A 16,005-nucleotide genomic window follows, 5' to 3' on the forward strand; every position below is an offset into this window, starting at 1 on the left:
GAGGCCCGGTTGCCGGCCGGGGTCTGTCTCACTCCAGAGCTGTTCTCTTCACCAGGTCACGCTGTCTTCTTAAGGTGTTGTTGCTGACCGAGCCCGGTCAGCACGCAGAGTGAAATGGACTTAGTTTCCCTGTGTTCGTGGATGCTGACTTGTCACGAGAGACCGTTTCCCTGGACACGTTGTCAGCCGAGCACGTGTCCTCGGGGTTGGGCCGAGGTCCTGTAGGTGTCGTTGGAGGCTTTTGAGATGTGGGCGGGTGCTTCCACTGTCTTTTGGAGGGACGGGGGTAGAAGTCGTTTTTGTCCCTTGCTCTGGGTTGGGCTGTGCTCCGCAGGGAAGAAGGAGCGGGGTGGGTCTCCCTGTCATGGACAGACGGCTGCTCCCCTGCTGCTCGGGGACTCCCTGTCAACTCAGTGTCCCCCTCAGCAATGTGCCCACGCCACGCGGAGCATGGCTGCCGTGTCCTCCAGCCCAGGGCTGGGGCAGGACGTGCCTTTCCCCCTGGACAGTCGCCTCCCTGCAGCTCACCCTCTCCTTCTCTCCCCTGCACGCGTCTGCATGGCCTCTGTCCGCCGCTGCTGCCTTCACCCGGGTCCTGCGCGTGTGTGTGCACCCCAGGGAGAAGGGGTCGCTTTGCCTGCTACGGCTGGCGTGCTTCCAAAGGGGATGCTGCACTTCCTGCTAGTGTCTCATCTCGAGCACTAACAACCTCACGGGCAGAACAGCGGTAACTGACCAGATGCTGGATGTGTTGGCTTTTCAATTAATATAAATAACTTTTCTTAAGAGTTTAATGTACTTTCATTTTATCTCTAGTTAACTCTTCCGTATCCAGGATTCATTTCATTTAATAGCAGCTTATTTTGCAGAAATGTCCGGAGTCTTTGTTCAGGCTAAGTTTTAAGTGAGAATTTGGACTAAAGGAGGCAGCTGTTTTCCTGTCCTTCGACCCTGTGCGCCCCCAGGAGGAAGAGGGGGAGACACGGGGGGGGAGGAGGTGCGGACGGGGCTGGGGGAGGAGGACAGAAGGAGAAATGGGGGTGGTGGATGGGGGAGGGAGCGCCGATCGGGGCCACGTGTCCGGTGACGCCAGGAGGCTGAGGAGGAAGAGGCCGCCACCCACTTAGTGCCGCTCGTGTCTGTATCGTTCTCGGGAGGCGCTCGCTGCCATCGTGAGCAGGTTTAGGGTGTCCTCGGCCTCAGCTTGCTCTCCTGCTTGAGATCATTTCTGGCTGGCACAGCTGGACCTTCTTACTTGGAACTTGTTTCTCAGATTTTGTGCATTAGAGTCTATCATCTTAAATAGTACATGGAAATACGTCCTTTGTCTGTTTTTATATTTCAAGTGTCATTTTTTACATGTCGATGTAACAATCAGAACTTTCTCGTATATAAAGTTGACTCAGCCTTTCGGCATCTTATATCACTTTGTTGAATTTTCTCCAAACTGATCATACAGGTTTTCATTGGATATTAACCAAACTTGGAGTTTTAGTTTTTTATTCTTTTAAAGAAAAATGGAAACAAGGGATATTTAGTACCTATTTTGATATAATACATAAAGTAGAGTCTAAGACAAGTTTCTGTTGTTATTTTATTCCTGAAAAGGATTCCTTAATGTTTTCACGTGTCGGTTACTTTCACACTGTAAAAGAATGGAGCAAACAGAGAGACAAATACGTCTCCTCTTTTACCTGGTATGTACCGAAAACAGTTTCTTCCCTGTTGTACTGGTTCGCTAAAACGTAAGCGAACGTAAGCCCTCTGGGGGCCAGGACATGAGCTTACTTTCTCACCGCAGACCTCTGGCGTCCGCACGGCGCCTGGGACACGGAAGCGCTGGTCAGCACTCCTTAAACGATGAGTCCCCCGCCCTCCGTTCACAAGCGGGCGGCCAAGAGACGCCCCGGGCCGTCGTCCACCCAGCTGCCCAGAGGCAGAAGCAGGCCTGGATGTGTAGACATGCTGTGCAGTGGCACCAAAAGTGTCCTGAAAAACATTCTCAGGCTTTGCTCAGAGTGATCTATTTTAAGTGCGTCCCAGATGTTGGACATTTGACTGGATGTTGCATATTCCGTTTGGTAATCGCAAATGGTATTCTAAGGCTTGTGCAAGCCAGGAGAAAGAAGAACATGAGTATCGGGAGGTGTAATTATATACGCACAAAATAGACTGAAGATTTGCTTCTGGGTGGGGAAGGACTAGGCAGGGGCCAGGTGGGGAAGGGTGCGGTTCACCATGTCCTTTTTGTGCCTTTTGAATTTTGCACCATATGAACGTGGTACGTACTTTGAAGGCAAAAGTATAAAATGTTTCTAAAAAGCATTTAAAGCCTCTGGAAGAAGCACTCGTCTGTGTGGTAGGGTCACTTCGGAAGATGTATCTCCGCCTTCAGAGGCACTGTGGGTCCGTCGTAGCTCTCAAGTGAGGAGAGATGTGCTCCGGCACTTGAGCCGGAAATACAGCATTTGTAGAATCCCTGTTGCGGAAGGGGATAAAGTTTTAAGATTTTTGTTTTAAGCCACCGTTTTACACGTTTGTTACTGCCTGTGAGATGACTGTGCTTTTACTGAGGAGGGGCCTTGGATCTACAAGAAGCTGTCAGTTACATTGTGAACATTACTCGCCTCCGTTTCTGTGTTCTGCCCGAGGTCCCAGAACTCCGTTTTATCTACGACGTGAGTGGCCACCGTTTAGGTTATTCAGGATATACCTGTAAAGGTATCGTTGTTTTCTATTATTACTGTGAAGCAGAAAGAAAGAAGGGATTGGGAAGGTTTATTTCTGATTCGTCTGTCGATAGATTTCTGTCGCAGAGAAAGGAGAGACTGAGAAAGTTTGTATCTCTCCCTTTCTTTTTATATTTCTAAATTTGTGGATGTAAATGTTGATGCAGAAAAGTATATAATACCCATTTATTAGCTCACAAGGTACCCTTCAGAAGCATTCAAAATTCAGAAGAAAGCGAATGTGGATTTTTCTTTCACCCCTAAACAGACATACTTTTCATGCTCTTCTGTTTTTTAAACGTTGTAATTGAAACAGTTGTTCTTGATCACTTATTTGCTGCTTTTGCTTTCTTTATAATTCACTTGTATAATTCTGTGCGAGACCGTATCGCATTACTCTGTTTTCCGCATTTTTAGTTAATAATTCTTCGCTGTTAATACGTTAAGGCTTTATTTAGCGCACGCTGTACTGAGCACCAGGTGTAGAGAGATTGCTTTAAAGACCTAGCCGCCTGGGAGCTCAGGGGTGGGAGAGGTGAGGACGCAGAAACCCTCATCAGACTCGGCCAGTGGGGTCGAGACGAAGTGGTTCACGGTGCTGTGGGTGCCGGAGACTGCTCCTCGACAAGGACCGTCCTTAGGGCTGCCTGTGGTGTTTACAGCCAGCAGAGTGGTAAGCATCCCTCAGGGACTGGGCTCAGCAGGTCTAGAAGGGAACTGGGTCCTGCCCAGGGAAAGCCCCGCGTGACCCTGAGGCCCGTTTTGGATCAGTGCTTGGAGTTGAAATAAAGTGACTTAAACGAGGCTTCAGCTGCCAGCACATCTGATGAGGATGAGCTGTGGAGCAGCGCAGACCCGGGGCCCGGTTTTCAGCGCCTGTGAGACGTGTGTCTCTCGAATGCTGCTTTAGTCTCGTCTTACCTTCAGCCAGATCCCGGAGGTCGCTGCAGACCTGTGGTTAGCATGTTATCTTGTGCACTCCCAGATTAGCAACCGTTCTCACAGCTTGCACACCCGTGTTCCTGGTCTTGGGTCTGTGAGAGTTGAGACCACACTACGCTACGATTTTAGCGGCCTGCCCTCTGTGTACACTGCAGTGTTTACACTCCTGATCCTGGGGACTCGAGATTTTAACTGCAGCTCGGTGAGCGATTCTGAAGTCGCTGAGGCTCTGGGGCAGCGGGGCCTGCACAGCACGGGCAGAGCGAGGCTGCTGCTGTCACGGCCCTGGGACCGTGTCCTGGCGCGTGAGTGCCGAGGCCCGTGGCCCCCGGTGCGATAGCGCTGAGATCAGAATGACCCTCTGTGTCAGGTGGGGTGGGTTGGCAGGTAAGGAGAGGAGGAGCCCATCCGGGGGTCAGTGGGCAGGGGCCGCAGCTCTTGTGGTCCCCCAAAGCCAGCCCATCAGACAAAGTGATGCGCAGGCAAGGGAAACATCTCAGCAGTTCCCGGAAGTATGAAATGACACAGAAGTAAGAAACCCAGGCTCTCCTTTTGTCCTTCACCCCAGCTCCACTCGGTGGAGGTGAGCACTTTTCACGGCAGTTCTTACTGGAGCTTCATGCCAGGGGTGGCCGTCAGAATCACGTGGGGACACGCGCTGGGGCCTCATCCCTGGGGTCGGTCTGGTCCCGAAGGTCCGGGGTGAGCCGGGAGGTCACACTCCTTCCATCAGTAGCTCCGCTGTGCCCGGCGGTCTGTGAGGAGGTCCGGTCTGGAAGGAGGGTCTCCCTGTCTTCTTCAGAGTCAGACACAAGTCCAGGACCGTGTGGTGGGGAAACGTTTTTTTCTGTGATAAGAAAACGTCGGTATGAATGACGGCGTTAGTACCTTGAATTATATTTTATACAGAAGCTGATGTGCGTATGTCTTACTTTGAATTTTGTGTATTCAGTTACTTAAGTTGCATGATATAAATTTGGGGAGTTCTTTGAATAGAAATCCTGAGAATTGAGAACAGTAGTGTTGCTTCAAAGGTAACCTGTTGTTTGCTTGTTTGTTTCAAATAACATGATGAGCACATTCGACTTGGCTAGTGAAGCCCTGTCCTTCTCTCGTCGCAGATGGTTCCGACTCCAGAGACAAACCGAAGCTCTACCGCCTTCAGCTGAGTGTCACTGAGGTTGGGACAGAGAAGTTCGACGACGGCTCCATCCAGGTGCGTGTCCGGCTGCCGCTCTGCCGCTTCGGTGGGTCATAGGGCAGCGTGTGGGCCTGCCGCGCTGCGGGTGAGTGGAAGGGAGGGAAAGCCTTTGTATTTAATGGAAGCAGCTTGCTTGCTCTGGGTCACTTCTCTGCTTCATTGTGAACAGAGCAGAGTGTGAGTGTCTGTCCCACTCCCCCCCAGACTTCCAGGGCTGTTGCTTTTCTCCAAAAGATGGTGATGGTTTTATAGGTTGTTTCAAGTTTACAACATTAAGGGGGATAACGTACGTGGAAGTGCCTGTCACTGGGTCACACACGCGTAGGAGGCGTTCAGTGTAGTTAAAGTGTTAGCTGAGCCACAATGCTCAGGCTGGACTAGAGCAGAGCCTAGCGTGCCTGTGTGTTGGGAAGGGCAGCGCTGCTCGCTTCCTGGGGCTTGGGCGTGGGCAGATGTCCCTTTCTCTGTATTCTCACTTCTCAGTTGTGGCATGAGGGGCCCGATTACTAATGTCATTTTCAGTTCTAACCCCATCCTCATCACAGCAGTAACACAGGTGAACAGGGATTTGTAGCCCTGATGATCTGTGTAGATTTACCCGTTAATTGTCTAATATTCAAGATGACTACGTTTTGTTTATTTTTAATAAATTTATTTTATTTATTTATTTTTGGCCGCCTTGGGTCATCTTTGCTGCGCGCGGGCTTTTCTCTAGTTGCGGTGAGCAGGGGCTACCCTTGTGGTGCGCAGGCTTCTCAGTGCAGTAGCTTCTCTTGTTGGGGAGCACGGGATCTAGGCGCACGGGCTTCAGTAGTTGTGGCACGTGGGCTCAGTAGTTGTGGCACATGGGCTCAGTAGTTGTGCCTCGTGGGCTCTAGAACGCAGGCTCAGTAGTTGTGGCTCTTGGGCTTAGTTGCTCCGTGGCACGTGGGATCTTCCCAGACCAGGGCTCGAACCCGTGACCCCTGCACTGGCAGGCGGATTCTTAACCACCGAGCCACCAGGGAAGCCCCCATATGCTTTTTAATGCAGAGTTGTGGTACCCCTTAAATCAAGCTGCTGGATGGTGAAAATATTCAGTTATTTTGACAGTGTTTATTTAATTAATAAATTAAGGGAAAATTCCCTGACAGCACCAAAAATCCAGAGTTTTTTAGATTATATTTATCATAAAAGAGGGACTTACAGTCTTAAAATTCAGTTTTTAAATCCTCTGTAGTTGATGATGGAAGTTCCTTTGATTTTCCTTTCTTTTTAGTTGTTTGGTTCAGGAATTGAGCCCCATCACTGTGACCTCACAAACATGGATGGAGTGGTCACGGTCACGCCAAGAAGCATGGATGCTGAGACCTACGTGGACGGGCAGCGCATCTCGGAGACGACGATGCTGCACAGCGGGATGAAGGTGCAGTTTGGGGTGTCCCATGTGTTTAAGTTCGTGGACCCCAGCCAGGACCACGCTCTGCCCAAGAGATCCGTGGATGGAGGCCTGATGGCGAAGGGTCCCAGACAGAGGCCTGGGTAAGGAGCATCCATCACCTTTAAGAATTCCAGAGTGTTGTAATCATGCTGAAAATGAAATGAATTAGCCATAGATTATGTGTTTTATTGTCTTTTCAAAGTTTGTGGTTTGTGGTTCAAGTTCTTGTTGATTTGGGTTGGTTTCAGAGAAGAACAAGAAGAAAGAAAGGTCTTGACTTCATCTTGAAATTGGAAGTTGTGGCTGGCTTTTATTTTTAAATTTTGTTTTTTACCTGATACTTTTTAAAAATAAATTTATTTATTTATTTTTGGCTGCGTTGGGTCTTCGTTGCCACGCGCGGGCTTTGCTCTAGTTGCCGCAAGCGAGGGCTACTCTTCGTTGCAGTGCGCGGTCTTCTCACTGCGGTAGCTTCTCTTGTTAAGGAGCATGGGCGCCAGGTGTGCGGGCTTCAGTAGTTATGGCGCGCGGGCTCAGTAGTTGTGGCTCACGGGCTCTAGAGCGCAGGCTCAAGAGTTGTGGCACGTGGGCTTAGCTGCTCCGCGGCATGTGAGATCTTCCCGGACCAGGGCAGGGCTCGAACTCGTGTCCCCTGCATCGGCGAGTGGATTCTTAACCACTGCGCCACCAGGGAAGCCCTAGCTGATACTTTAAAACAGCACTTTATTTGAATTATGGTGTTGTGTGTAATGAGCCTTACATCACCGAGGTGTTTTTGTTGAGGTGTGCCTTCTCTGTTACTAGTAGTGAAACACGTTGTTCTTTGTTAAGGAATTCAAGGTATTTGGCTCCACCTAGTGCCTGTCTGAGGACTTGCAACGTGGGCCTGGTGCTGGAAAAGGAAACTCCTTACCGTCTGGGAAAACTTCTCTGAGGGGAAGGGAATAACACTTCCTTTTTGATAGCATTTTTTTCATGAATGTACTGCCCGGTGACTTTATTACCCATCTTACGGGTTGCTAGGGTGTGGATCTTGGGAAGACAGGGGCAGTAGCTTCTCCCCGGCCCTGCTGAGAGCACAGACGTAGCATCCCAGGGGTGGCGCTCCTCGTTCCTGTGCCGTGGTTTCCTGCGTGAAACCGCGCAGAGCTTCCACCTGGGGCCACGTGGGGATCGTTCCCGTTCCCTCATGCTGGCCTTTCGCTTGCTCACCGTCGGCACTAGGAGTTCTACCCTGCCGGCTGCTGCCAGGCTGTTGAGGACGTCTTGGCCTCTCTTCTCACTCTGTCCACATTGAGTCCTGGCGGTGGAGAAGGGTGAAGGGCAGTCGCGGTTGGTGCAGATAAGATGTAACACCACTCCCAGGTGGACGCTCTGTGGTTCACGCACGTTCGCGTCAGCAGGGTGGATGTAGGGACTGCCGTGCGGGTGTGGGGATCTGACGTCCCAGCGTCTCGCCTTCCAGTGCCAGGGTTCAGCAAGTGACCGAGCCCTTAGTCCCCGAAAGAACCAGCGTGGGTCTGTACTTCACAGGAAAGTCCCTGTCTCCACCTTTAAACTGGACGCGCGATAAACCCGTCCTTCCCTACTGTGTCTGGCAGGACCAGGTTTTTTAAATTCCTTTCTTCAGGTTGTATTTGTTTATCAGCCGTCTCCTCATTTCCCGTCTCTTGTCATGACCTTCCCACTGGCTCTTCTCTTCAGCAGATGGTCTTGCTGAAAGGGTTTCCATGTTAATTAGCAGCTTTCCTTTGCCCCGTTTCTTCCTTTCAGCACCAGACACCTGGACAGGGTAAAGCCCGCCTTCTTAATAGCCTCACGCTTATTCCTTGGAAGTTTCTCCAGAGAATTACCGTGTGAGCAGTTCTTCTGGTGTGGTGTGTATCGTCTATCAGCAGTGCCTACGATTACTGCCTCTTACTTGCAACTGGGCTTTACTTCTAGGTTTTACGTCGTATTTATTTTGACGGTTAGTTGGTAGTGTTACTGTCATAAACACAGTGCTACAAACTGTCTCTGTCCCACTCTTGCAGTCGGCGCTTCAGTTTTGTGGGCGATGTTTTCCTGGGTGAGAACATCCGTCTCCTGCTTTTTGCCTTAATGGTTCCTGCTCTGGAGGCCTGCGGTTGTTGATTCTTGTCTTGTCTCTGGCTGAAAGCAGAGTTCGTGTAAGGACATGGAGAACATCTCATTGAGGGGTAGTGCTGCTGTGACGTTTTATTTTTACTACATCTTTTTCCTGCAAAACTAGTCGAAACTGCTTAGTGGTTGAACATACCAGTACTTACACGTGCATCCATAAAGTGGAACGGACTTCCCTTTTTATAAAAAATAATACCGTTCTCATGTTAAACCATGACGTAGATTTCTACATAGATAACTCACGTATTCCTTTTTTTCACACATGTATGTATATTTCTTAAATGAGCTATAATTGGCATATTAGTTCAGGTGTGTGACATAGTGATTCAGTGTTTGTATGTGTTGTGAAATGATCACAGTTAGTCTAGTTACGTCCATCGCCACACGTAGTTAGGCAGCTTTTTCCTGTGATGAGAACTTCAGGGTCTCCTCTTGGCAGCTTTCAGCTCTGCAGCACAGTCTTAGGAACTGTAGTCGCTGTGCTGTGCACTACATCCCCAGGACTTAATTATTTTAAAACTGGAAGCCTGTACCTTTTGACCCATTTTGGCATTCCCCCCACCATCCGGACACCCCTGCCTCTGGTATCCACCAATGTTTGTATCTGTGAGCTTGGCTTTTTTGTTGTTACTGTTTTTTTATATACAGTTTTCAAAGGTCACTTCCCATTTACAGTTATTACAAAATATTGGCTCTGCTCCCCACGTCGTACAACATATTCTGGAGCCCGTGGTACACCCGGCGGTTTACGCCTCCCATCCCACAGCCCCTGTACTGCCCTTCTCCCCACCCCTGTCATAACCACTAGTTTGTTCTCTGTGTCTGTGAGTCTGCTTCTTTTTTCTTGTATTCACTAGTTTGTTGTGTTTTTCAGGTGGTATCTGTAGTATTTGTCTTTCTCTGTCTGACTTGACTTAGCATAATGGCCTCCACGTCCACCCATGTTGCTGCAAATGGCAAAATTTCATTCCTTTTATGGCTGTCTTGTTGTTCTAAGTTCCACCTGTAAGTGAGATCATATGGTAATTGTCTTTCTCTGTCTGACATTCCAGTGAGCACAGTTTCTTCAAGTTCCATCCATGTTGTCACAAATGGCAAGATTTCCTTCATTTTTATGGTTGAATAATATTCCTGTGAGTGTGTATACACAGATACAGGCGTGCGCGCGCGCACACCCACACACACACCCACACACACACACACACACACACACTCACTATGTCATCTTTATCCATTCTTCCATCAGTGGACACTTAGACTGCTCCCATATCTTGGCTGTTGTGAGTGAGGCTGCAGTGAACGTGAGGTGAGGATATCATATCAAGTCAGTGTTCTCATTGTCTTCGGATATACACCCGGAAGTGGGATTGCTGGGTCATACGGTAGCTCTAGTGTTAATTGTTGAGGAACCTCCATTACCGGTCTCCATAGTGGCTGCACCGATCTCCATTCCCACCAACAGTGCACGAGTGTTCCCTTTTCTCCACACCCTCACCAACACATACCTCTTGTCCTTTTGATGATGGCTATTCTGGTAGGTGTGAGGTGATGCCTCCTTGCTGTTTTGATTTGCGTTTCCCTGGTGGTTAGTGATGTCGAGCATCTTGTCATGTACTTGTTGGTGATCTGTATGTCTTTAGAAAATGTTTATTCAGATCCTCTGCCCGTTTGTTAATTGTTTTTTGTTTTGGGAGGAGATGTTGTTACTGAGTTGTATGAAGTCTTTATATGTTTTGGATATTAACCCCTTATCAGATATATGGTTTGCAAATATTTTCTCCCCTTGCACACCTTGCTTCTTCATTTTGTCGGTGGTTTCCTTTGCTGTGCAGAAACTTTTAGTTTGCTGCAGTCCCACTTGTTTATTTTGCTTTTGTTGCCTTTACTTTTTTGTCAGATGCAAAAACTCATCACCAAGACTAGTGTCAAGGAGCTTACTGCCTATATTTTCTTCTGGGAGTTTATGGTTTCAGATCTTACTCAAGCCTTTGATCCATTTTGAGTTAATCTTTGTGTTTGGTGTAAGGTAGTGATCCATTCTCATTCTTTTGCACGTGGCTGTCCCGTGTTGCCAACACTTTTTATCGAAGAGACCGTCCTATATGTTCTCTGTCATTGTATATTCTTGGCTCCTTTATATGTGTGGGTTTATTTCTGGGCTCTCTATCCTGTTCCATTGATCTGTGTGTCTGTTTTTATGCTGATATCATTTCTGTTCTGATCACTAGAGCTTTGTACGATAATATAGTTTGAAATCAGGGAGTGATTTGTTCTTTGTTCTTTTTCTTTGTTCTGTCTCAAGGTTGCTTTCACTACTTGGGCTCTTTTGTGGTTCCATACAAATGTTAGAATTGTTCTATTTTTGTGGAAAATGCCATTGGAATTTTGATAGGGATTCCAATGAATGTATAGATTGCCTTGGGTGGTATGGACATTTTAACAATATCAATTCTTCCAGTCCATGAGCACAAAATAACAAATATCTTCCATTTATTTGTATCTTCTTCAGTTTCTTTGATCAGTGTCTTGGAATTTTCAGTGTACTGGTCTTTCACCTCCTTGGTTAAATTTATTTTTAGGTGCTTTATTCTTTTTGATGAGGCTGTAAATGGGATTATTTTCTTAATGTCTCTGATATTTTATTACTTGTGTATAGAAACACAACATATTTTTGTTATTGGTTTTGAACCCTGCAAGCGTACAGGATTGGCTTATTCTAACACTTTTTTTTAGTGGAGTCTTTAGGGTTTTCTGTATGTAACATCTTGTCATCTGCAAATAGTGACAGTTTCCCTTATTTTCTGATTTAGATGGTTCTTATTTCTTTTTCTTGCCTAATGGCTCTGGCTTTGTTGAATAAAATTGGTGAGAGTGGGCATCCTTGTCTTGTTCCTGATCTTAGAGGAAATGCTTTCAGCTCTTCACTGTTGAGTATGATGTTGGCTTAGGTTTGTCATACGTGGCCTTTATGATGATGAGGGATGTTTCTTCTGTACCCTCTTTGTGGAGAGTTTTTATCACAAATGGCTGTTGAATTTTGTCAGATCTTGTTCTGCATATGTGGAGATGATCGTGTGTTTTTTTTATCCTTTTTGTTAGCGTGGTGTGCCATGTTGATGGATTTGTGGCTGTTGAACCATCTGTGTGCATCCCTGGAATAAATCACACTTGATCATGGTGTATGAGCCTCTTAACAGATGTTTTAGGGCTCTTTTTCCCCTTTGGTTGGGCCTTTCTCATGAACTGGAATAAATGGCTTGCATTCACCCTTCATTTGTGCCGAAGAGCTGTAGCTTGCCTCAGATTATTGACTCTTTAAAATGAGATTTTGTTTATATTCTCAACTAATTTTTCATAATGATAAGTTTAATGGTTTTGGTATTTTTGAGATATTCTTAAAAAGTGTTTAGAATTATTCTGGATCTAATTATTGACATTATCAAAAATTTCTCCATTTCTTTATTTGTAGCCTAGTGGTGGTATCCGTGAGCTTTTAAAAAACCATCAGCTTGGCTTTCAGGCAGGAGTCAGCTGGGCCTGTGCCTTGTCTTCATGCCCACTCCACCCACCCCACCCCACCCCGGCCTTCCCTGAGTCCACACGTGGGCTCCTTGCACCTCGGGCGTCTGCGCTGTGTTCACGTACCATTTGCAGCCTAGAGAGACTCACTGATGGAACAGCTTTCTCTTTTTTTCTTTATGCTTCCTTTCAATTTTTTGTTATTAGTTTTCAAAACACTGATCTCAAAAAAGGGAGAAGACTCAAATCAATAGAATTAGAAATGAAAAAGGAGAAGTAACAACTGACACTGCAATGCTAATAAAAATGGGAGGTGGAGAAGGAATGCTCACTTTCTCACCTTTCAGAGTAGAGAGTCAAAAAAAAATCTGATCTCGAGAGTATTCAGTATAATTGGTAGGAAAAGTTCATAAAGTTTCAGTAGTTTTTTAATTCATTAAGTTCATATTCTGGCAGTAAAGTGATTTCTTGAAGATCTTTGAACATTGGGATATTTAACTAACTATTCCTTTTGTATTATAAGGAAGAGGCCACCTCTTATCATTGGAGAGTTATTAATTCTACGTATTTCTTTTTCTATCTCAACAGAATTGTTCAGGAGACAACTTTTGATTTGGGAGGAGATGTTCATAGTGGGACAGCATTACCAGCGAGCAAGGTGGGTGATTGTCTCTTACCTGACAGGACTGTGTTTGTTTCGCATAACAGGACGTCTTTGATGAATTACTGGTGACATCCTCGTAAAAGTATTGTACAGACCGACTTTAATAGTGGCCTGCGTGTGGGTGTCCTAACCACTTGTGTTTCTCGTGGTGATACGTGAGCAGCAGACCGTCTTTTCCCCTAAGGCCGGGAGGCTGTGCTTTCTCTCCCAAGCAGTGTGTCCTAGGCCTGTCCTCTGTGTGGCCAGCCTTTCTCTCTCAGGCCACCCCCGCAGATAGCGGACTCCTGCCCTTCTTACCTCAGCTTGGGTCCCGGCTCCCACCTGCCACTTCACGCCCGTGGGCGCTGTGCTCTCTCTCTTGCACAGTTGGTTTACTTCTGTCCTCGTTCTGGTTCCCGACTGCTGGGTAACACCCCACACCCAGACTCGTGGACTGAAACAGCAGTTGTTTTGTTTCTTCGTAGCTGTGCAGAGCGGTTTGGACTCAGTCTGCTTTGCTGGTCTTGCTGGTGGCTCCTTGTGTGGGACGGTTGGTGGCTGGGACCCCTCGCCCATCTCTCTCCACGGGGGCGGCAGACGTCTTAGTGCCTCACGAGAAGCGCCGAGCTCCCAGGCCTTGCGCCTTCCACCGCGCCGTTCACGGGCCCGGCTCGGGGGCAGGAGCTGCTCGCGTGGGGCTCATCTTCGGGCACCGGGACAGGTTTTTAAAACCCTTCCTTCCTGTCCTCTCCAGCTACTGCCCGTTTCCTACTCGTGTTCTCAGCGCGGTTTCTGGCAGGGATCATCGGCGGTGGCCGTGTCCACGGCCTGCACTCCATCTCCTTTCCCGCTCGTAGGGCCGCGCCTGTCTCGGCGGTGCCAGCACCACCCAGCGGGTGCACGCCCTCCGCCCCAGGGCCTCTCTCGCCCCCGTCTCAGGGCACCTTCCTCCTCAGTCTGATTGGTGGGTCCCCGCCCCCCCCCCGCCTGATTCTGAAATTGGGGGCCAAGGCTTCAGACCTCGGGCCCCCCTCTTCCGTTGGTACCTGTTCCCAGCTGACTTTAGACAGTTGGATGCCCTCTGTGCGCGCCACTCCGTCTTGGGCGCCAGCCCCCCAGACTCTGCAGCACCCGTCACATTCAACGCAGCTGAGACAAACGGAGACTTTCTTTCTCACACACCTTCTCTCTCTCACCCTTCCCCACCTCGGGGCCTTGACGTCCCGTCCTCCAGCATCCTCGGCATCGCTCGACAGAAACCCGTCGCGGGCCGCCCTGGTCCCCCTCGTCCCCTCACCTGGTCACCCCCTCACCCGGTCATCGGCAGGTCCCGCCGGCGCGGCCCCTGCCCTCTGACCCTCCTTTGTCTGTCGTCCCCGGGAGAGTCTGGCTCAGGCTGCAGCCGTCCTGTGGCGGAGGGACCGCAGAGCTTCTTAGACGGCAGCCCCTCCTCTGCTCTTCCCTGGCCCGTCATTCTCCTCCCGGCAGCTGAACCGAGGTATTAAAGACGTGAATTGGACGTTGCTACTGCCCTGCTTCCGAAGCCTCCGGGTGGTTTCTTGTCCCGCTGTCACGTGGTCGTCGCTCTGTGTCACACAGCTCCTGGGGCCTGGCCCCCTTCCCTCTCAGCTCAGCATGTGCCACCACTGCTTCTGTTCCCGGGACGCCCACCCCCGTCCCACCCGAAGGCCGGGTGGGCCTGCTTCTCGTGGAACGCTCTTTCCACTGGTTGTCCCCCAGCGAGCCCCTTCTTACCTCGGGCTTCATCTGAAGTCTCCTCCATGAAGGAGTCTTCCTTGAGCGCCCTGGCACTAGTACACACCGTACGTGAAATTCTTTGTGCAGCCCTTGAGACCGTACGCTACTTGTTTGTCGATTGACTGTGCGGTTTGAGCTCTGTGAGGGTAGTAGGGCTTGTGTGCTCACTGCTGCACTTCTGCTGCTTAGAAAAATGCCTGGCAGTACATAAAAGCCTCAGTAAAGGTCTAGTGAGCAGTTTAATGAAGAAGTACTCTCAGAACCCAGTACCATAACCATCTTTATAAAAAACTTTGCTTCTTATAAAAATGCATAGTCAATAGAGAAAACTTGGCTGAATTGAGAAAACGTGAAAAAAACCGAAAACGGTTCATCCACAGTCCATGGTTGGCTTTTGGTAGATCCTTTTCTGAACTCTTACGCATGTGTGTGTTCGTGTGTGTTTTAACGTGATTAAATCCTTCTCTACGCAGACACGCACCTTTCTTTCCTGCTTCCTTCAGCTGTTTTGTGAGCATTTGTTCTAAAAATCATTTGAAAACAGCTAAAGTGGTTTTGTAACATGTTAGTTTATAAACATACCAGTTTATTTGTTCATTGCCTTACCATTATTCATTTATAACAACTTTTTGTAGTCTAAATGTCGCCATCCACTGACCAAGCAATTTTATTTCTGTAGCCATACCTTAACAAAGTAATTAATTACTGTGTGTGAACGTGTGTGTGTGTGCGCGTGTGTGTATTTATACACACACAAACAAGCACCGCTATCCTGACACTTTATACTGATGAACATTTTAAACAACCTAATAAAAGTTGGTTTAATGAACCTTGACAAATAGACAACAAAATGTTAATACAGCCATTGCAATTCTGTAACTGAAAAATAATATTACGAGATGTCTACAGCATAAGAAAAAGTATCTTTTACAGAGTGTAGGCTGTGTAATGTCATTTATGGGAAATATAAAGAACGGAAGGATACATGCTGCACGGTGTTAATTCTGGTTGATAAGGCCAGGACGATTTTTATTTACTTATCTGTGCTCAGTTTCTACAGTAAGGGATGTAGCAAGAAGTCTTACATAAATTTTTTGCTGCAGTGGATTTTTTACCTAAATTTATTGATTCTGTTCTGATTGTTTTCTGAATATCAGTAACTCATCCCTCTGTCAGCCACAGGCTGGCTAGGAGTGGGCACCGCTTGGAGGGACTTAACATCGACTGTTGGGTTGCTTCATAGGTGTCTTTTCCCTGGGTTGATTAAGGGCAGGAAGTAAGCCAGTTTCTGTACTGAATCCTTCACTAGGTTTTGAGCTGTGATGAGTGAATTTTTACATCCTTCCTTAAAACGCACAAGTAAACAAAGCCGCCTCTTCACGTTGTGCATGTACCCCGTCCACTGTGTCCTGACCCAAGAGAACTCTGGAGTCAGGTCGCCGCTATTACTGGACTTTCTGCAGGGCCCTGGTGTGTGTGCCCCACGCCTGCATGCCTGTGTTTTAGAGCCAGACGGGGAAAGTGGCCGTGTGTGCTGTTATTCTCTCAGTGACTGCTCTTGGGCACACTGCTGTGGACGTGGCATCCTCGGCACTGCTGGGCCCCTCCTGGCCTCTGCTGTCCCTCTGCGCTCCCCCCCCCCGCCTCCCCC

General features: G+C 48.2%; 1 protein-coding gene across 1 annotated transcript in view; it reads left to right on the top strand.

Moving 5' to 3' along the window:
* Window positions 1–16,005, top strand: part of AFDN (afadin, adherens junction formation factor) — a 94,777-nt gene that overhangs the window by 25,771 nt on the left and 53,001 nt on the right. Inside the window, exons 8-10 of the mRNA XM_024744917.1 lie at window positions 4,793–4,887; window positions 6,131–6,393; window positions 12,542–12,611. Coding sequence (XP_024600685.1) covers window positions 4,793–4,887; window positions 6,131–6,393; window positions 12,542–12,611 — 428 coding nt within the window. The remainder of the gene's footprint in view (window positions 1–4,792; window positions 4,888–6,130; window positions 6,394–12,541; window positions 12,612–16,005) is intronic.

Source organism: Neophocaena asiaeorientalis, unplaced genomic scaffold (assembly GCF_003031525.2).
Source record: "Neophocaena asiaeorientalis asiaeorientalis breed wild unplaced genomic scaffold, Neophocaena_asiaeorientalis_V1.1 scaffold649, whole genome shotgun sequence".
In the NCBI taxonomy this organism is placed as follows: domain Eukaryota; kingdom Metazoa; phylum Chordata; class Mammalia; order Artiodactyla; family Phocoenidae; genus Neophocaena; species Neophocaena asiaeorientalis.